The sequence below is a fragment of the Lissotriton vulgaris genome, chromosome 8, assembly GCF_964263255.1.
Source record: "Lissotriton vulgaris chromosome 8, aLisVul1.2, whole genome shotgun sequence".
NCBI lineage: Eukaryota > Metazoa > Chordata > Amphibia > Caudata > Salamandridae > Lissotriton > Lissotriton vulgaris.
In genome coordinates this window covers 259,711,488-259,734,599 of record NC_141696.1, presented here as the reverse complement: position 1 = coordinate 259,734,599, position 23,112 = coordinate 259,711,488, and the positions used below count along the sequence as shown (strand labels likewise).

Below are 23,112 nucleotides of genomic sequence, written 5' to 3'. Positions count from 1 at the left end.
GTGCAACATTTTGAAATACGTACTCGTTGTTGTTTGTGCCTTTTCGAGATGGGTAGAAGCATATCCCCTGAAAGACAACACTGCCTTAATTTGTAAACAGGGGACCCCTACTAATAGTTAAGTTTGCTAATTGTAGGGACTAATTTGAACAGGTATGTAAAGAACTTAATTAGCAAAATAGTTCCTGTAATCACTCAAAATAAAGAATAGTAAGAAGCTGTTATAACCCAATAATTATGAGTTTGCCCTGACCCTACCTATTACAGATATTTAGATACAGCAACTATTGCTTTAAACTATGGTTTTTAAATGACTGATATGTTTTTTTGCTTTTGTTGCTTTCTTTTCAGATATTTGAGCAATCTTTTGTCCTGTAATTGTTTTTGTCATATATGTAGGACGGTCACCTGATGAAGGCCACAGGCCGAAACGCGCGTTATTTAACAACATATTGCCTACATATTTAAAAACATCGACCTAAACTACGTTATGTATATGTCGTTTTATGTATATTTTTTCTGTCTATGTAATATTTATGTATGCTGATAAAGAAAAAAAATCTTTTATGAAATAAGAAAAGAAGGAAAAAACTAATGGATAAAATAATAATTTTTCTACTCTAATTTTTTTTTACAAAAATACATTATATATCAAACTTCCATGTTATTCATTATGTGCTTTATTTGAATGTCATGTATTTCAAATGTAAACAATATGTTGATCATGATTAGGGCAGTAAATATTCAAATGTTTGCTAATTAAGTTCTTTACATACCTGTTCAAATTAGTCCCTACAATTAGCAAACTTAACTAATAGTAGGGGTCCCCTGTTTACAAATTAATATATTCTCATGGCCTGTACAAGTCTCTCAGACATACAAGTCATTTATAACATAGAGATTACAGCTTCTGTTATTACAAATGTATTATGTCAAGGTGATATTCTTGTACACTAAGAGTTCTCTTCCTTGTTATATACTTCTTACCTCTCTTATTCTTTTCTCCTTCTTTTTTCCAAAATTTTGTCTTTTCATCTATTCCAGACCTAATAGACTAACTAGTCCACTTAAACTAAATCTCATCCCGTAGCGCTAGGTACGAAAGTTAAAATATGGCCACACTTAATTCTTTTGGCTTCACAGAAGAGGACTTTGCCTCCATGGTAGGTTCCACAGTAGATTTTGACTTTAGGAATACCACTAATACTGAACAGAATGAAGACCTAATAAACCTGTCATTTCTTAAAAAAAAGGCAAAAAGAGTGGAGTTTCATGGTAGATTCATACTAGATTACCTGAAAGCTGGAACAATCCCCTTAGGTCTTCAAATTAAAAATATTCCTGGTCTCTTCATACATCTTAAACATTTTTTGGAGCGTTGGTCCCTCATCTCCAACCGTTGCTCGAGGGACCACATGATCATGATCGTAGAAACTGCTAAGGAAGTATTAGAGCAACTCTTTAAGGAAATTTCGGAATTAGAAGATAAAATTAAATCATCTACTGTAATACTTGATATAAAAAAAAGTTAGATGATATTGAAACAGATCTCAGCTCATATAGCGATTATCTATTTAAAAGAAAAACTGACAAATTTCAAAAAGATTTGCGAATCTTTAGTAAAGAAAAAATATACCCATACCTAGCAGATCATTTCTAAACACAATCAGATACATTCAATCAAGATAATGCATCGGATTACCAAAATCAGGGCCCCAAAAAATATACTACTTTCTCTAATTCCTCTGACTCTGGTAGTAATTCTAGTCTGTCATCATTTCAACCACGAAACAATACATTTAGGTCTAACCAAGGATCTAGACCTTTTTTAGGAGGACCCAATTATCGACCACGGTATCGGCCCCAATATCAACATCAACAAAATCAATCCTATCAACCATCAGGCCAGTATCAACCAGATCAGATATATCAACCTCAGGCACAATATCAACCCCCACAAGTACAGTATCAACAACCTTACCAACCCCAGGGACAATATCAATGCAGCTTCCAGGACCATCAACAAGTGAACCCAGATCGATACCTGGAAACACGAAATGCCAGGTACTGGGGACAATGAAAACCTTCCCCATTTTCAATTTAAGTAGCCATGAAGCAAGTGAGTCTACCTACTCAGTTCTATCTAAAGGACTCTCCTTTGTTCCCCATTCTGGGTTAAACAAATTTGAACTATTTAACGATACGACTATCTTTTTCCGTAAAATCCGACTTAGAAGTTTTTTCTCTAATAGAGATAACGATACCTCAGAATTTAATAGATCAGGTTTGACCCCTAAATCTATTTTTACTCCTACCTTGGAACAGGTAGCACCAGAAGTGGGAATTTTTGAAAAAATAGTTCTAAAGAAACTTAAAAATGCCACTAAATTTGTACCATCTACCCCCTATAATATATCATATATGGAACATCAGGCATTATTGGAACTCAAAGATTCCAGCATGATAACTATAAAAAGTTGCGATAAGGGTGGTGGGATCGCCATCCTAGATACAAATAAATACATTGAAACAATAGAAAATATGTTGAGCGATACCAACTACTACACAAAAATCTCCAAAGATCCTACGTCCAAAATTAAAAACAAAATATCCAAATTGACTACCAAAGCATTAAATAATGGTGATATCTGTACAAAAGAACATCAATATATGAACATAGATAACCCTAAAATGGCGAGCATTTACGGAATCCCAAAGGTTCATAAAAATGAATGGGATCCACCTTTCCGCCCCATTGTAACAACTATTGGGAGCGTCACAGAACCTATCTTCAAATATTTGGACGCAATTTTGCGTCCCTATATAGACAAGATACCCGGATACATTCAGGATACTCGTCACGTCATCAAAGAATTTGAAGGCACACCGTTCAATGTTCACCGTCAATGGATGGTAACATTGGACGTTGAGAGTCTTTACTCAAACATTCCATGTATAGGAGCCATAGATGCAACTAAGTGGTTCATAGAACTATATGAAATAGACTGCAACAGGGAATTTATCTTAGAATGTCTAAAGATCATTCTATTTGACAATATCTTCGAATTCCGGGGCAACATTTACAGACAAACAAAGGGAGTTAGCATGGGCGCATCTTGCGCCCCTACGATTGCTAAAATCTATGTAGCTCACTTTGAAATAAAACATATATTCAATGAGGTAGCACCATTTTTTGAGTCAATATTTTACTGGTCAACATATATTGACGACATTGTATTCATTTGGAATGACGAAGAAGAGCTATTTCAGGAATATGGCCGGGATGTCCGTCACCCCCTCCCAACACAATCCCCAAGGATGGGAAGTCAGACACAGGCTTGAACTTTTGGAAGGCGGGAGGGAGTCACCCTCCCGGCCGCATTTATTACATTTCGATGAAGACATGTTCTTTGGCTAACCTTAACAGATCTCTAATACAAAGGTTTCCTAGCCGTGTCTAACATCCTGCAAATGCATACATTCTAAATAAAAATTGTACATCCTAGCATTAAGGGCCAACGGCAAGGTCTTAACCGGTGTCAGATCCCTACTACCAAAACTCTCGCCCTCACGGTGTGAGTGGCGCATGCGCAGAGGACTGTACCCTCATTGCCAACTGTAATTTCCCTTGTCGTGGTGGGGGCCCCCTTTGCACTCGACGCCATCTTAAAGGTCGTCCGAGTTCCCGTGTGAGGTATCTGTAGGAAGGACAGCGTGGACTCCCCCCCCATCCCCACACTCTCTATCCGCCGTCGCGGATATCCGGCCCCCGGGAAATTAGTAGGAGGGGCATATAGCCACCTCCTCCCCTGGGAGGGGCCTATGGCCGTCACCCCTTAGGCGACCCATCCTTAGTGGGTGCCGCCTCCCCGTGGGAGGGGCCAATGGCCGCCTCCCCCCGGGCGCTCCCATCCATTCTGGGTGGCGCCCCCCTCTAGGGACCTTGAAATTACTGCTCACCGATCATGACCTTACCGCCCGACCAAAATATAAAATACGACAGTTGTTCACCTACTAAGGAAGGAAAAAAATTCAGCATGCCTAATTGTATCAAGACTGTTTGCTCTTAAAAAGAAAAAACAGTATCCTACAGACAAAAGTCACATCCTCCACCTAAACATTCTTTTACTTTTCTACAAAGGAAAAAAGGGGCCTAACTCAGCAAAACTTTTACAAAACAAACATTGCCATAAGGGGCTGGTGGGTGGGTCAAAATTGCTGCTTGTTCCGTCGAGGGCTCACGAGCAACGAGTGGGTGTAGCCTTCAGAGCACAGGAACAAGAGGACGCTTCTTCGGATTCCCGCTCTATTTATTCTTCTGCGGGAGGGCGTGTACCCTCCTTCGGTACGCCTACTGGGCGTGGTCATCGATGTAGGTGTCTAGGACAACCCCTCTTGGGCAGGAAAGAGGCGCGCCCCGGCTACGCCGCTTTGGGCATACCAGCCGAGACACGCCCCCCGCCCAAAATGGTTTCCCGGGAGGATCGGGGCACCCAACCATACGTTCGGGGGGACCGAGTGGTCGCCCCTTTCCATACGGCCGGGATGCCCGTCACCCCCTCCCAACACAATCCCCAAGGATGGGAAGTCAGACGCAGGCTTGAACTTTTGGAAGGCGGGAGGGAGTCACCCTCCCGGCCGTATTTATTAAAATATGAAACAAAATTTAAAACATTAAATAAAAGTTTCATAATCGTGTACAATTTTACATTTATTACATTTCGATGAAGACATGTTCTTTGGCTAACCTTAACAGATCTCTAATACAAAGGTTTCCTAGCCGAGTCTAACATCCTGCAAATGCATACATTCTAAATTAAAATTGTACATCCTAGCATTAAGAGCCAACGGCAAGGTCTTAACCGGTGTCAGATCCCTTCTACCAAAACTCTCGCCCTCACGGTGTGAGTGGTGCATGCGCAGAGGACTGTACCCTCATTGCCAACTGTAATTTCCCTTGTCATGGTGGGGGCCCCCTTTGCACTCGACGCCATCTTAAAGGTCGTCCGAGTTCCCGTGTGAGATATCTGTAGGAAGGACAGCGTGGACTCCCCCCCATCCCCACACTCTCTATCCGCCGTCGCGGATATCCGGCCCCCGGGAAATTAGTAGGAGGAGCATATAGCCGCCTCCTCCCCTGGGAGGGGCCTATGGCAGTCTCCCCTTAGGTGACCCATCCTTAGTGGGTGCCACCTCCCCGTGGGAGGGGCCAATGGCCGCCTCCCCCCGGGCGCTCCCATCCATTCTGGGTGGCGCCCCCTCTAGGGACCTTGAAATTACTGCTCACCGATCATGACCTTACCGCCACAGGCCGGAGAGTTGACCGACTATCCGGCCCCCCCAACTCCTCCTAAAGGTCATGCTTCCTCAAACCCCTTAGCCATGCTATGAAGTCTCCTATGAGTAAATCATTCCCCTCCCGGGACAGGTGAACCCCATCAGTCAGATACATGTGATCACCCCGAATACACCCATGAGGAATGCTATGCAACTGCGCAGAGCGAAACAATCTACCAATTTTATTGTTTACCCTCTTCACCGAATGGTTCAGTGCTGACACCGAAAGGCCCCCCGCCATACTTTCCTGGGAATCATGTGGGACCAGGCAATCGTGCACCCCGGGATTCTTTTCGCCAACCAGCTAAAAGCAGACAAAACTTGTTCAAACAACACTCGTCTACCCAGTGTCACCAAGTCATTGCCCCCCAGGTGTACTATGACTACAGATGGCGGTGACCTTTGCCGCCCTAAGAGACCCTCAACAAATGACTCGAATTGGTCAAAACAGAGCCCGTCCTTCGCATGGAAGGCCACTCTGTACCCGTATTCCCCAGCTGCGCGAGTCGCGTCACCTGCTTTGAATACGTCCCCGGTGCGCCTCACGTATGAGTGCCCACGACCCATACCACTCTCTCTCTAGACGGTGATCCATGACCGCTGTTCTCCTGGTACTGGGTCGACTGCAAATTCCGCCCCGTGTGACAGGCTCGCGAAACTGTAATTGAAACAAAAGACAAGAAGCGTGAGTGCATGTCAATTGATCTTCACAACATGTGCAATCGCACATACCTTTTGAAGCAATTCGAGGACCATCGCCCCAACTGTTTTACTTCGTCCGCACTCTGACCCCTGGCTGTAGCCTCCGTAGCAGCCCCTATCCTAAAGGAGTGGGTCCCAAAATCGCACGGGTCCATGCCCGCCGCAGCGATTGTCAGTGCTAGCACCCTCTGGAACTGAAACCTCGTCAGTGGGGTGCCATCCTTGTGCCTCAGCAAACTCCCCCCCATGTAGCCGCCCTTAGTGCCAAGTATTCCTCTATACACATTATCGGGCACGTGGGGGACCCTCGCACGCGCTGTATAACAACACTATTTCCCATAGCCCCCTGGTCGGTCTTGGACCTGGCTATCGAGAGCACCATTGAATCACCCCTAATCTGGACGTGATCCCTGCACAAGCCTCCCTCAACCTCTTTCTTGTTCCTTGCGACCAGTTCGCTCACTCGCATAGCCCCATGGAATGCCAATGCGAAAGTTGCCCGGAACAGAACTGCTTCGAAATGGGAGGAGCACGTCTCATCTAGTTTCGCTACGAGTAAAGATAACCTGTCTAAGCCAATCGGGCGCCTCGCATCTTGCTTGCGACCCTCGAGGCGCTGCCAGCCGCGAAGGGCTTTCTTCACCAAAAAGGAACCCGTTGGGTCTTTTATGCCATGCACCTGCGCCATGAATGAAATGGCCGCCCTATGCCTGTTGGCCGTTGCCGCTGATCGGCCTTCCCTGTGCAGTGCTACCAGGAACCCCAGGAAGGATTCCTCCTGACCCCAGCTCTGATCCCCTGTTGGACCCAAAAATGTGCAATAGGAACGAAACGCTCCTTCGTATGCCTTCCTTGTCCTGGGGGCTAAGCTTGCTGCCACGAGGTCTTGTAATCCGGGGCACCGATTAGCCAAAGTGCTTCGGGGAATGGTGCCGCCACTAGGTCCGCTGTAGGTAGATAACCCCTGAACGCCTGCATATGTGAACGAGAGAGTGCATCAGCCGCATGATTCAGTACACCCGGCACATGTCTCGCCCTGAACTGTACATTCAGTCTCATGCAAAGCAGCACAACTTCTTTCAACAATCTCAAGATCCATTTGCAGCGTGCTGCCTGCTGGTTAATGCACTCGACAACAGTCATATTATCAGACCAAAACACCACTGAGCGGTCTCTGAAATCGTCTGGCCATGCCATCAGAGCAACAAAAATGGGGAATAGCTCCAGGAACCCAATGTTACTTGTGAGACCGCTGGAGTGCCACCACGCCGGCCATGTTTGCGCCGACCATCGATTACCAAAAATGGCGCCAAATTTCACGCTCCCCGCTGAGTCAGTCCACAGACCTAGCTCATCTGAAGACGCTGGCGGCTTGTTCCACACTACTCGACCGTTGAAGTCAGCCAGAAATGCCAACCAAATGCGCATATCCTGGCAAACCTCTGCAGACAGTCTCGTACGGTGGTGTCCTTCTTTGAGACCAACCATAGCTTGTGCGATAGAGCGTGAGAAGGGGCGGGCCATTGGTATCACTCTCAAGGCAAAGTTAAGCTGACCCACTGTTTGCTGCAACTGGTGCAGGGTCACTTTCTCCTTACCCAGGCATAGCTTCAGGGAAGCCCTAAATTTGGCCACCTTTCCCATCGGCAAACGGAAACATCCCTCCACAGAATCGAGCTCAATTCCCAGAAACTCCAGTGAAGTAGATGGTCCAACCGTCTTACCTGGTGCCAGTGGAACTCCAAACTCCCTCATGAGGATGCAGAAGTCGTGCAGCGCCTGCACACATTTCGTATCGCCGGCTGCTCCCAAGAACAGGAAATCATCAAGATAGTGCATAACATGCCTATGCCCTGTGGCCTCGGTGAATGCCCACTCTAAAAAACAACTGAACATTTCGAAATAGGCACAAGAAACGGAGCAACCCATAGGCATGCATTTATCCATGTAATAACTCCCTTGGAATGCAAAACCTAGCAAACGCTGATCCTGCGGGTGTACCGGGAGCAACCGGAACGCCGACTCGATATCTGATTTCGCCATCAGCGCCCCGGGGCCCAGGCGATTCAGTATGGCCACGACCTCATCGAATGATGCGTACCGCACTGAACAGACTTCTGGGTCAATGGCCTCGTTCACCGAGGAACCCCTTGGAGCAGACAGGTTATGAATAAGCCTAAACTCCCCTGGGTCTTTCTTCGGGACAACCCCTAATGGGGAACAGATGAAATCCGCCACCGGTGGGCGATGAAAAGGCCCTGCCACTCGCCCTAAGCTGACTTCTTTTGTAATTTTTCTCTCTACCACACTTGGATTATGTTGCGCCGATAACTGGTTTTTACAAAAGAAGACCCCTCGAAAATCCCCCGCTGGGATGTGGAAGCCGTGCAAGAATCCCTTCCTCAACACCCCAGCGGAGATATGATCAGGGTATTTGTTTAACCAAGGAGTCATAGCCATGAGATCAACGGGTGTAGGCAATTGGTCACAACATTCTACCTTACTCGTGCTTGGACCCTCCCTTTCCTCCCGCCCCGTTATTTTTTGATCTACATGAACTCTCCGGGTGTGAGGAATTCCCACAGCCCGCACACACATGCTTGAACCTACATGTTCCTTCGCGGTCTGTTACAGTTGCCTCGATTGAAGCCCCAACAGACCCCCCGCTTGCCGCCATTCCCGCCGGTTTTCGGCTGGTGATCGACACCGGCGCCTGCTCGAAAGGGCACCGCGGGCTTTTGGCGGAAGACCCCCGACCCACTCCCGCCCGGCGAGGATGTACCTGCCGCCCCCGGCAGGAGCTGCTTATGCCATGAGACCGAGTCGAGGCAGTCCCATGTCAGAGAGGCATCATATTCTTTCGCTTTTCGGAATTTCATGTCATAACCTTTCCATTCCTCCCCCTCATACATTGCATAAAAATCCATAATACGAGTTTGATAGCAAGACAGTTCAGTTAACACCTCGGGTTTACGTTCCCCCATAACTGCAGTAAATATTGCAAAGGCCTTCGCCCAATTCGTTATCGTTTCATCCACCCTGAATTCCGCCATCTTGGCGCGCCATACACTCGGATGCCACAAATCTTTCTGGGTTTTAGCATACTCCATCTCGCGATGGTCAGTTAATAATGAAAACATATTGACATATTTGTCTCCCCATATTAACTCTTTTGTGGCCATAGGGATGTGCTGTGCCACCCTCTCCCGCCTTGAGGGTAATGAGCCCTCCCTCGCCATTGGCAAAGCGAGCTTACCCGGCTCGGTCGTTGTTCCCGCCGTTTTCTCGAGACCAACTGCAGGTCCTACCAGTGTCACCTGTGGGGAAACAAGAGGAAGATTCGCCTTTGCGGCATCTCTCGACTGCCGCAATTGCTGGATTAGTAGCTTGGCCTCTTCGGCCGTGTCTCCGGGCGCCTTGGCACCCCCTGCCTTTTTATTGAGCCATGCGGCCAACTGGGTGGCCAATTCAGGAGGCATATCTTCATTGTTAGCGGGGGTAATCACTACCGGGATCGGTTGACCCGCGTCTGGGATTGGTACTGGGTCGTCTGCTGGTGTGACAGGGGTGACCGGGGGTACCTCTGGGACCGGAACCTCCCCTGAAGCCGCCCTCCTCTTGACCCGCTTCCCTCTACCCTCGGGGACGATTCCCGGCAAGGCCGGGCCTATTACCTTCTTAGGGTTACCAGGATTGCTCAGTGCAGCCAGTTGTTTTTTGACCTCCACCAAACCTCGACCGATCGATGGGACTTGTCCGAGTTTCCGCTCCATTCAAGCCATCCAGTTCGCTAACAGGCGTAGCACCTTATCCGTTTCGGAACCCTTCCCTGCTTTCTTGCCAGCCATGGTTTCGAGTATTCTGCGCCTAGTCGATCCACGAGGTCCTGGACTCTCCGACTCGAAATAACTGAAAGAGAAACAACAAGATTACAAGTTCTCAAAATTGCTGCTTGTTCTGTCGAGGGCTCACGAGCAACAAGTGGGTGCAGCCTTCAGAGCACAGGAACAAGAGGACGCTTCTTCGGATTCCAGCTCTATTTATTCTTCTGCGGGAGGGCGTGTACCCTCCTTCGGTACGCCTACTGGGCGTGGTCATCGATGTAGGTGTCTAGGACAACCCCTCTTGGGCGGGAAAGAGGCGCGCCCCGGCTACGCCGCTTCGGGCATACCAGCCGAGACACGCCCCCCGCCCAAAATGGTTTCCCGGGAGGATCGGGGCACCCAACCATACGTTCGGGGGGGACCGAGTGGTCGCCCCTTTCCATTCTTGTCATGGCTAAATGTATGTGATCCTAACCTAAGGTTTACTGAAAAGAAAAGTAAAACAGAACTAGAATTTCTTGATTTAACCATCAAACATGATGAAGGCATTCTAGTTATGGATCTTTTTGTAAAACCAAGTTCTCGTAATACTCTCCTTCATTACAGCAGCTTCCATCCTTTGACACAAAAGAACAGCATACCCTTCAGTCAATTTTTAAGACTTAGAAGAAATTGTACACGTCTTACATACTTTGATGAGAGAGCTGCTGTAATGAAGGACGAATTTAAAGAACGGGGTTATCCCCATAGGTCAATTAGAGAGTCATGTAAAAGAGCCAGGTATTATGACAGGCAACACCTAATCAACAACACTAAACCTAAGAAAGACGCCAGTCTGGTATTTGTTACTAGACACTCCCAACTTAACAACCAAGTGCAACAGATTCTTTACTCTCACTGGCATATACTAAATGTAAATAAAACAAAACAAGAATTGATACCCAAGCCTTTATTTGCATACCGCAAAAATAAGAATCTTAAAGATTTAGTAGTAAGATCACGAATGACGTCAACCAAAGGGAATCTATACAGAAATCCGATCACCGGGGCTCCGGTGACTGGTAACTTTAAATGTGGGAATTGTAAAATCTGCCCACAAACCATCGAAACAGCTGACTTTCTATTTAAAGGAATCACAATAAAGAACAGCTATATGACAAATTGTAAAACTGAAAATATCATATACCTACTGCTATGCCCCTGCAACAAGGGATATGTTGGAGAATCTTCCAGATCTATGTATACTAGATTAACTGAACATAAATAGGCCATCAGAACAAGAAAAATACATGCACCAATAGTGGCCCACTGTGTTGAAGCAGACCACAAACCAGAAGATATCCAGTGGATTATTCTGGAAAAAATTGTTCCTAGAGCAGGTCTATGCCCAGATAAGATCCGACGTAAACAAGAAGTCTTTTGGATCTTTTCGTTAGAGACAACAATATCGGGACTCAATTTAGAAATCCCGTGGGAACAAGCCATCATATAGCCCTCGATACAGTAACTATGGAAGGTTTCTTTCTACATGCAGTATATACTGAGTATGGTTTAGATATCACAGTTATACCATAATGGATAGATTTATAAGCATACCTAATTTCAAGTGGTATTTTTACAGATTGAGGATCTAAGTAATGTCCTGAATTTCCATATGAACTAAACAATGAAGCACCATATGTTGCGTTATAATATTAAGGAAATATATATTACGATTTTTCTTAATCGTGGGCAAAATGTTGAATAACTTTTAAGAATTCCAAACTAAATAGAAATAAATATAATCTACTATTATCATTACCACCAATATTTGGATTTAATACTAAATTAATGCGACTATATTTTGTAAATATTTTCATCTACGCAATACATTAATATGCTTAGCGTCTCTATATATATATTATCAGTAGAAAACATCTCGATGAACAGATCCTGTTAGTTTCTTATGTCTAGATTTATAACAACAATGAAAGAATGACATGTTTGTACCTCAAGTGTCGATTCAAGTCCATTGTTTGTTTTTCCGAAAATGGGGAATATAAAGTTGTTTTAACATTACATATTTGAGATCAAAAATAACTACAAAGAACAGACAGGTCCGTTTTCAGTGTCAGGTATTTAAACACAACAAGTAGAATGGCTGGTCCGTTTTTAGTGTCAGGTATTAAAATACAACAAGCAGAATGGCTAGTTTCTGCCTCCGGTGTCCGTCCCAGTCCATCATTCATTTCGCTGACCAAACAAGTCCCCTCTACATGACGTATATATCCAAGCGTCATGTTTTGTATGTCCAGCTGAACCGACTTTAGACGTCTCCAGCTAGTTAACACTAGTATATAAAGAATGAATCGCGCACCAACGTTCGTCATACCGTCAGATATGCGCGACCAGCCAGCGAAGAACCCCCCCATTGACTCAAGTCTACAGATAATACAGGTACGAGCATAGCGATCGTTTTCGCCTCAAGGAGATTGCTTTTCGTCGTACATTAAGCGCCCCTTTATCTCAGTACTTCTTTGCGTGTGCTCTTTTCTCTTAGACAGAGAAGCAAACCAGTACTGCACTAATGGACATAAAAAGTAGGAAATGAGCTCTTTGCAATCCACGGCCGAAAACATCACTTCGAGCCCGTTTGAAACAGAACCCCCAAGCCATAGCATATTCTATCTTAATTAAGGTAACCAATTAACTTGAGTTATACCATTCAACCAATGTTTTTTATATTTCCAATGTTATCACAATGGCTAAACTACGTTTTTGTCTGTGTCCTTACCTTTAAGCAGACATTTCAAAGAAGAAACGCTGAATGCACTATAAGTTCGCTGTAGCTACAGTCGCCCTTATATAGAAATTGAGTAATACTAAGGTAATTTAACAACTTCAGTTATAACTATGTATTTACCTTCAGTCTCGGCCATATACCAGCATATTGATTTGAACCATTTAATATATCCATGTTTTATTCTCTAGTAACATCTCAAGATACTAATATATCAAAATGAGAAGATATTAAAGATGGTCTAAGACACATATAAGGTATTATTCTCTTGCCTTATTATTTCTACCTTGCTGTAGGAAGGGCCCTTTTACTCAAATTTATCCCTGTGTTCATTCACTCATACCAAACCTTACTCCCACCTTAAATTAACGATAATATATGCATGTTTCCTGATAACTCCTACCCTAATACCGCATTAAAGAGAGCATAACATCAGTCCCATTCGAATATATCTGGAATATAGTTTGAATAACCAACGTTTTGCCCCTCTAATTAAAGGATGTAAACATCTTTATAGATAGACTCTCTTTTTCTTTCTTTTTGCAGAATATTATCAGAACCTTTAGTTCTTCTTTAAGAATCAACAGAGAAGGCGCTAAAATAGAAATAATAGCTTACGATTGATTCATCACTTGAGATATTTTTATAAGTAAGTGATGATTCTCCATAATAATCATCTTCTTATTAAACTGCTATTGTTTCCTTGGTACAAAGATAAGATGAATCGCTATATATTCAACTTCACTCTCCCTTGCTTTTTCCCTTGTTTTTCCTTTTTCCTTCTCTGAATTCTCACTATCTATACCCTTTTGTTTTCTGGTTTTGCGAAGAGAATGTTATTTCACACCTTCTCAATTATGTATTGTGGATTGAGCAAAAAGTTCAGTAATCGAGTTAGCTTGTTTGCTTTTGTAACAACCAATAAGTATAATGAATTGTAAGAAAAATGCATATTAGGTCATGCAAGTTAAATTATGTTTTGAATAAAATTAATAAAAAGAAATCCAATGAGAGAGGGATATTTTTAATAATCACATATATAAATGTATGTTGCAATAGCTTAGTAGACATTCTTATCAAATAATGTTCTCATTTAAAAGAAAATTATTCCTGTAATCACTCAAAATAAAGAATAGTAAGAAGCTGTTATAACCCAATAATTATGAGTTTGCCCTGACCCTACCTATTTACGTTTACAGATATTTAGATACAGCAACTATTGCTTTAAACTATGGTTATTAAATGACTGATATGTTTTTTTGCTTTTGTTGCTTTCTTTTCAGATATTTGAGCAATCTTTTGTCCTATAATTGTTTTTGTCATATATGTAGGACGGGCACCTGATGAAGGCCACAGGCCGAAACGCGCGTTGTTTAACAACATATTGCCTACATCTTTAAAAACATCGACCTAAACTACGTTATGTATATGTCGTTTTATGTATATTTTTTCTGTCTATGGAATATTTATGTATGCTGATAAAGAAAAAATTATTTTATGAAATAAGAAAAAAAGGAAAAAACTAATGGATAAAATAATAATTTTTCTACTCTTAAAACAAATTAACAAAAATAAATTATATATCAAACTTCCATGTTATTTATTATGTGGTTTATTTGAATGTCATGTATTTCAAATGTAAACGATATGTTGATCAGACAACACTGCCTTATCCACAGCTAAAGCCCTTGTCAAAGAATTCTTCCCTAGGTTTGGAATGCCGAGAATGGTCTGGAGTGATAATGGGAGTGAATTTGTGGGTTGAGTGATGTAGAAAGTATGTGAGGGGCTAGGTATCCAACAAAAGTTCCACGCTGCAAATCACCCCCAATCAGCTGGACTAATAGAGTGCTATAATGGCACACTAAAACTGAAATTGGCCAAGATACAAGCGAGTTCTGGTGTTAAATGGCCTGACACTCTGCCTTTAGCACTCCTATCAACAAGAATGACTGTCCATTCGCGAGTGGGACTTAGTCCCTATGAAATTGTGTTCGGCCGTCCGGCCAACATATGGGGAGTGCCAAGGCCGACAAAATTCAGTGAAATCGAACACCCTGTACTGCTTGATTATTTGTATGAATTGACGGCTAAATTGCGTGTTTTACACCAACAGGTTCACAATACTCTGCCTCAGGTCTCTGAAGCTCCAGGACATCCTATCGATCCTGGATCATGGGTGCTGGTCAAGAACTTTCAGCGGACAAAGAATGATCAGCCCCGTTGGACCAGCCCTCACCTCGTCCTTCTCTCAACAAGATCAGCTTTTCGAGTGGAAGGGAAAAAGCACTGGATCCACGGCGTACACTGCAAGAGGGTCCCGTTGCCTCTACCGTATGACCAGTGGGTCCAGGAGGGGATCGCTGACTCTGAAACTGAGACTGAGCCTCGTTTTCTGCCTTTTAGCGATGCACGTGTAAAAGGAACAATTTCTGAACTAGAAAGTGACAACCTTTTGCAAGCAGCTGTGCCACCGTCAATTCGATTGAACACTACAGAGCCTGAACTCTTGTCCCAGAACCAGACAATACCTGGAAAAAGCCGTTATAATTTGAGGCCGAGAACTATGGACAAATACATTTTTTTTTTCTATTTTCTGAAAGTGCAGCTCTCTCATCTGTGAAACTTGCTTATTTTTGTTTTTCGAACCGCCATCCGGGTTCAGCTGCTAGGGTCGCGGTTGCTAAAGTCTTTGGAGTGCAGCTGAAGACGTTAGGTCGACAGTTCTGGTTGGTCTAAGGGAGTTGCCCTGGACTGACAGAAGCATTCCTTAGCATAGAACACCCTACCGCCGCGGGCAGCAATTTAGAGTGGATGGAGTTTTTCGAGATGGAGAGACCTGCCAAACAGATGAACTTTAAAGCCAGAATGTGTACATTGATGACAAAGAAACGATTTTTGATATTATGCATTTTCATGTTGCTTAGTGTAATGATGTCTTTAATAGGATATGTTTTATTTTATTTCCAAGTGACCTTTGCACCCACTACACAGCCCATACCTCCTTCTACTATTTCTTCACATTCTTTTCACCCTCTGCCCGAACATGAGTCCACTAGAAGATTAGAGTTTATCAATAACTCCTTCATCCAGCTTTTACACCAACACCAATTAGTAGTGAACACAACTAACTGTTGGGTGTGTGGTCTTATGCCACATGCAACAGATAAGGGTATCCCATACTTGGTTTTACCATTTAGCTACAATGGTTCTTTGTGGGCGTTTCAGACGATGTTCATATGCCATCGAACCATATCCCCCACGTTCCACGAGAAGTAACTCGAGCAATAAAGCATTGGTAATGGGAATAGCAAATATGAGCTGAACAATTGACTCGTACAGAACAATTCCCAGAGATGAGTTGCAGGCTTACGCTAGATGGAATGTAACAAGATATGGAGTTATTCTGAGTGAGAACCAGCGAGCAAAGAGATCCTCCTCGATTTGGATTGTACCTCATCAGGGTCACCTATGTCTGCAAGGTAATGGCAAGAATCCCAGAGCTCAGCTAGGGAGAAGTATCTGCACTGAAACATACGTATTTTCATCTCAGACTTCCCCTTCATTTCTAGCAGCTAAGGGTACCTATTTCATCTGCCATGATAGAGCCTATACATGGTTGCCCCCTGACTTCTCGGGCACATGTTTTGTTTCGTTCCTGTTGCCTCCCACCTACACGGCCGCGGCAGATTACCATAAGACAAGGATAGTTAGAGGTGTCATCAGTAAAGAAGACACTGCAGGACAGGAATTTGGAGATTTCGTAAAGGGTTTTCTGCCGTTTTGGGGGCCTATGGTGAACAGCAGGAACATAAGGCAATTGACAAGGGTGGTGGAATCCACTGTAGTTGAAACCGCCGGCGCCCTTAGTAACTTGACAGCTGAGCTCCAGTCGGATCGCCTTATGACTCTTCAAAACAGGGTTGCGTTAGACGTCATACTTGCAGACCGAGGTGGGGTATGTAAAGTGATCCAATCAAGTTGCTGTATTTTCATCCCAGATAACGCTCCGACAGTCTACCAGGCCATTTCCAAACTGCATCAGATCTCAGAATCTATCCACGTGGATAAAGGAGATTGGTCATTGATGGAGTGGTTCTGGGAACTGATATCTGTCTGGGGATGGAAGATTCTGATAGTCATTGGGATTACCTTAGCCATTCTTTTCCTGTTCTGTCTGTGTGTACAGTGTGCTCCTGCAATATGTGGCCTCTGTGCTACATCGTGTGTAAGGAAACCTGTATCAAGAAACGAGCTAAGTAATAGGATGATGCTACAGCAACATCTAAATGACTTTATGAATATAGACCTGGACTCAGATTAGCGTGAGTATAGGTTATTGCCTATATAAGGGCAAAAGAAGGGTCTGTGGTACTGAAAATTCTGGACCCGTGTTATAAACATCGTCGTATCATGATGATTTTGGTATCGGCAGACCGGTAATGATTAGAACACTATGCACAAGCATTTTCGTCCTATTCGGGTGACGAAATCACCCTGAAATCAGAGTTTCCGTCCAGAACCCTCGGGTTCCATTTTGTGAACGGCAGCCATTTTGTGATTGCCCTCACCTAGGCCAAATGACTAAGCCAAAAGCGAGTCAGAAGGACACGTACACCTTCGCTGACTCCTTTGTGACCTGGGCGAGCTGAGTCCACTGCCTGAGCCAAACCTGTTCGGCCAGTTCCTCTCCCAGTGGCCGAATGAGATTAGCATCAAAGCACAACATGTCATAAACCTTTCATCGCACACAAACCAGGCCTAATCTCACACACACCTGTCCCTGTTTCTTTCTTTATGACTTGCTTTACGAGGAGGAGGTGCCCGTTTTTATTGGGGGTCCGTCGATATCTGATGAAACTACTGAGCCTTGCCGGATAATTGATTGTGGGCTGAACGAACTAAAATATGGGCTTGTCATCATGACTCTGCTTTTTCTTTGTAGTGAAAATATGTGAATGATCATCTGTAAAATAAGGAATGTTTGCCTAAAGCATAATATTTTGTATAAAAAGAGAAGGCTGGCTTTGTAAGTTTAGGCAGTCTCCTGAGAATATACACCGTGTTGTACTTCTAGGATACCTGTTACTGGCTGCAGCCAATAAATACGATCTTTGACTTCACCTAGAAGACTCTGTGTTTCTGTAGTCTGAAACAGGAAGGACTCGAAGTCTTTGGGTGTGTTCCCTGGCACCGCTGGGTTCTTAAAAACCCAGTACTTCAGGAGTGGGCCTGGAGGGAGGTGATTGATGATGGTTGGGTACATACTATATATGTTGTGCTTGAAAACTAGGGAGTACTCTGAAATACAACCTCAAAGCTTTGAATCAATAACCTTGATAACCTAAAACATTCCTTTGTTTATTCTTCTTCCCAGGAATGTCTCCATTTATCATCTCCATCCTTGGCTTTGCTACTCAGGGACAGTTTAAGTTTCTTTTACATTCTCTACATCCAGTCTTCGCCTATGAATGAATACCATCATCCATCCAAACATGGCTATCATTCTCAACAAACCTTTCACCAACATACATTTGTCATTTTACAACCCATAAATCCTTACTTGCCTTTGACTCATCAATCCCCCGGGGGATTCCTGTCACCCATACACTTTCACCCACCCAGGCAGGTATAATTTCTTTTACCTTTCACCCATCATTCAACCACCCATGCATCCTACCAGCCACCTACATATGCACCCCTTCATCCATGCATCCTTCTCTGCCAGTCATATTGCATTTTACCCATCCTTCCTCCTTCCATCCTTCTTTCCCTTTTCCGTCAACCCATCAAGGTCTTACTCTTCTTCATAAAACGTTCTCTGCTGAGTTGAAGATAGAAGAGGCCATTCTTTACTCAACTTCCGCTTTTTTTGCTAATGGTAAGTAAAGGGTGTCTTCAACTGTTCACAACTTATTCTCAACAGTGCCCACTTTTGTTAATTTATGACTGAGATGCTTTTTGGAATGTAGAAGTTGTTTTATTATACCTCATGAACTGTATATAATGATAGCAACATCTTTGTACACCCAGAGACTTTGAGCAGATGCAATCTGTCAAGGCTTTACCTGCTGCAGTGTTTAATTAAACCAACTTGTTCCTGTTTTGCCAATTGCCTCTTTTCTTTTCATTTCAGACAGTATGTCCCATCAAAAATAGTAACATTTCCAGTTGGGCATTTTGTTGATGGCAATTTTTGAAAAGCCTCTGAAGAAGACAATCTGTGAAGGACTGGACTCAGTGGCTGGAGCTATTGGTGAATCTGAGTTTTTGAAAAGAAATGAGTGGCCAACTGGGTAGACAATTGGACATAACATATGGTCTTCTTGGTTGGAAAATGTAATGGTGCCGATCACCTCCTCGTTATACTTCCTTCCAGGCATGGTGCACGGTAATCAGTTTACCATCAACTACTGCTGATAATAATAGTAGGACTAGATGAGAAAAAAGGCACAACTTTGGGGTGTCCAACAGCACCATCATTTACTGATTTAGCATGAGGAAGTAAAAGAAAGCCTCTTATTCTTAACAAATATGCATAGAATACCTTACTTGGACATGCAATCTGTACGGCAGATTAGCAGTACTAGTACTAATAGTAGAAAGGATTAATGGGTTCTCTAAGTATTACAGTTCCACCAATAGGCAGTCCACAAAATATATAAGGGAGGAGGGAAAGCTGAGTAAAAAAACAGACGAAAGCAAACTACAGACAGACTAGTACAAACAGATGCAGTTTGAGGTAAATATACAGACACTAGGGGCCTCATTTATGAGGCTGTGCGTCACTTTTACGCCGCAGGTGCATCACCTTTTGTGATGCACCAGTGGCGTAAAAAATGTGCCTCGTTGCACCATATTTACAAAATAAATGAGGCCCTAGAAATCTAAAATACCTAAGTTAGTAAACAGGATAATGCAGGAATAACAGGAATTTAGAAACAGATAGATTGAAGAGAATTTGGCGAAAAATTAAATAAATAAACAGAAAAAATAGTGCAGAATAAAGAGCGGTAAAAGTTAGGGAAATATATATTATCGATAACAACAGGAGCACTTACAGGGGCCAGCAAAGCCATCAGGTGAGGAGCGTTCTTAGGAGGCACCTTCATCTCCTGCAATCGGATCAGACGACCTTGTCTTGCCCCTGGTTGCTGATGATCATGTTAGACAGAATTAAAGAGACAATAAATGGTTGGTGGTAAATAAAAATTAACTAATCGCTCCAAAGTTATTTTTTTAAAAGAAATGGCTATTGTGGTAACATTGACTTTTCCTACATCAGATTGACTAGTTGTATGAATGAATGAATAAATGAAATAAAACTTATAAACGCGCGACTTTGCCCGGAGGCATCAAGGCGCCTACAAAGAAAATGAAAAACGAAAAGGTGAAACCAAAGAGCTACGGGTAAGCTTTGCCAAAGAGCGATGTTTTCAGGGCCATTCTGAAAGGTTGTATTGAGGGTAGCATCCTAATTTCTAAGGGGACAATTGTAGACTAGTATCGGGGTTGCGGACCATCCTATCTTTATTATTCCACATATCCAATCTGATTCCTAGCCCACCAATTACAAAGGCTTTTGAATGAATTGCAAAAAAATTACAATTGCTTCGAAGTTCCAATTTCATTTGCAATCATCTCAACCCCCTTTGACGGGCCAATTCACTAAGTTTGCATTTAGTCGTTAAATGCATAGATGGATGCATGCATATTGCATACAACAAATGTTTTGGTTGCTAGTCACTCACTATACGAACTACAAAAAAAGGTTCAACTAAGGACTGAAGAAAGAGGATGCGAGCTGCTACATTGCTAATACCAAGTAACTGACTAACTGCCACCATCTTATTGCAGGCCAAAGGAAATGAGTCTTTCTAGTCTGCATTATCTAACCTAAGTTCTGTTACATATTCAACCCAAGCGGGCGCAAAGTTGCAAACAAGTATGATTAGGTAGGGCCAAGCACCTGTCTAGAATAACCATCACATACATGATATAAGATTTGTAAACGTAACTTACCTGCATGTGAGCAGCATGCTTGCTATTTGGGAATTTATTTTTAGCAATCACATACAACGCACTAAAATAATCATAATTAGCTACTCACCAAGCCTGTGACCTCAACCCCTAGCAGGTCCAGCAGGTCCTGCTCTTAGTCCAGGATGTCAGACCACCAGTGCATCACATGGTTGTGGGTGTGCTGGACCCCAGAGCAGCGATTCACTGCCCAGTGCACATTCATCCACTGCTCCTGCAGCTCCTGCAACCCGTACCTGAACCGAGATATGCCGTCTGCTGCCAGGGTGGAGGGGATGTGAGCTGCAAAAAAGAACAAGCTCTGCCACCTTCACCTTGGAAAATAAGGCCTGGGCATGTTCTTCGCAAGGGAGACAGCTCTTCTTTGCGTGGGTTGCACTCTCTGTGATGATGCTGGGAGTGCGGGGTGAAAAAGAAAATGTAGAAAATAAAAAATTAAGGGAAAGTAACATTTTTTGAAAGAAAGGATATATAGAAAAAACAGTACAACAGTACAAAACTCACTATAAAACACACACAAGTAGAAAAAAACACATTATTCACTTAAAAAGATGAGGGAAAGATAATAGATAAAAAAGATTAGGAAAAAGTTTTGTGAAAGAAGGATTGAAGAGATTAAGGCAGGATTGAAAGGTAAGGCTGACCAGGTTTAGATCATATCTCTGAAGACCTGTTTGTTCATGATAAAGAGAACTGGGTACGGTATATGCTTTGGTTAGCAAACGCTATTGTAAATGGAGTCCCTATCCAAGAATCTTGGGTTGGTGCTGAAATCCTTCCTATCTACAAAAAAAGGAATTGTTTCTCTTCTAGCAATTACAGGCCGATTATCCTTATTGATTCCATACAAAAGATTACCGCAAGGCTTTTGCTGAGCAGGGCAAAGGAGTGGATTGAAACCTAATATATATTATCCCCCCTTCAGGCAGGATTTCGTTCCCATATAAGCACGGTTGACCAAATTTTCAATTTTTTAATAATTTATTGGCGTATTGTTGTAATAGCAGGTGGTACCATCTATGCAACCTTTGTTGAACTTAAATCAGCTTTGATATGGTCCCATGTAAATAGCTATGGGAAGTATTGCATCACCTAGGCATGCCAGTAGAACTTTTATCTATGGTAGTGTGATTTCACAAGGACAATGTTGCACAAGTCCGATGAGGCACCCAGGGAGATGTAACACCACAATTTCCAGTTTCCAAAGGGGTGCGGCAAGGGTGTGTCCTAGCCCTAACCTTATTTTCATTATTTATTAACGGGGTTGTAAATCATTCTCTCACACACCCAACAGATGCTCCATCCCTTGTTGGCACCTAAATGCTGTTACTTATGTTTGCGGATGACACCCTGATTATTTCGAAGTAACAGGTAGGGCTAGATAGGGCACTTAGGTGATTTGAGGTGTTCTGCCAAGATCACGACCTGGTGGTTAACGTAGACAAGACAAAATGTATGGTCTTACACAAGCACAATGTAGGGAAAGGGAGGGTAGCCATGAACGGGAAGCAACTAGAACAGACAGATGTGTTTGCATACTTAGGGATTCCCCTGAGCAGAAAACTAAATTGGAAGCCTCACATAGATATCATGGCCTTAAAAACAGTCAACTAGCCGGGGTCCTATTAAAAGAATGCAATCTCTCCAATACCAAGCCAATTGGCCCAGCAGTTAAGATTTATAACACCAAGATCAGGTCCTCCATAATGTATGGTGCAGAACTATGAAGCTTCCATGACGTCTCTCCTTTAGTACTGGCCCAGAATACATTTATGAGAGCTTTGACTGGTTTAGCACAAAGCACCCCACTAACCCCTGCTATCCGACTTGGGCTGCAATTTGCTGGTGGATGAAGTACGATTCAGATCAGTAGCATTTTGGAGCCGATTGTGGTCCACCCCAGAACTCACACACTATGCGATGGCAGCGAAGGATGTGGTAGATACAGATAAATTATATAAGGTAGTCTATCTTCAAAGGGTTAAGAATATGCTGGTATATATGGGCATGGGTCTTCTATGGGAGGACACAGTTGGCAATCAGTTTCCATCAAAAAAATAATTTAAGGAGGCATATTGGACAATGGCTAAGGCAGACTATATACAATCCACATAGGGTAATTCACTGACAGGTCTGTTTCTGAAGCATTAGATTGTTCCTCAATATGGAAACTTTTGGGATTTTATACCTATCCCCAGCGATAGGATACTATATTTCTGATTGAGGGTAGGCAGCCTCCCGGTCATTTTTATACTTGAAAATGGTCTGGTATGTGCAACAGTAAATGTTTGTGCTGTAAAGAGCAGGATGACATGGTATTACATATCTTATTTGTTTGTCCAGTATATAAAATCCCCCGTAAAAACTGGTTAAAACCAATCTGCTCCAATATGGGCAACCGGTCGAACGCTACAGCTTTGTGCATCCTTAT

General features: G+C 43.2%; 1 protein-coding gene across 1 annotated transcript in view; it reads right to left on the bottom strand.

Moving 5' to 3' along the window:
* Positions 1 to 1,816: 1,816 nt before the first annotated feature.
* The window catches only part of LOC147696952 (uncharacterized), a 35,636-nt gene continuing 14,340 nt past the window's right edge, over positions 1,817 to 23,112 (bottom strand). Inside the window, exon 2 of the mRNA XM_086936092.1 lies at positions 1,817 to 2,043. Within this exon, the coding sequence (XP_086792218.1) occupies positions 1,817 to 2,043 (227 nt within the window). The remainder of the gene's footprint in view (positions 2,044 to 23,112) is intronic.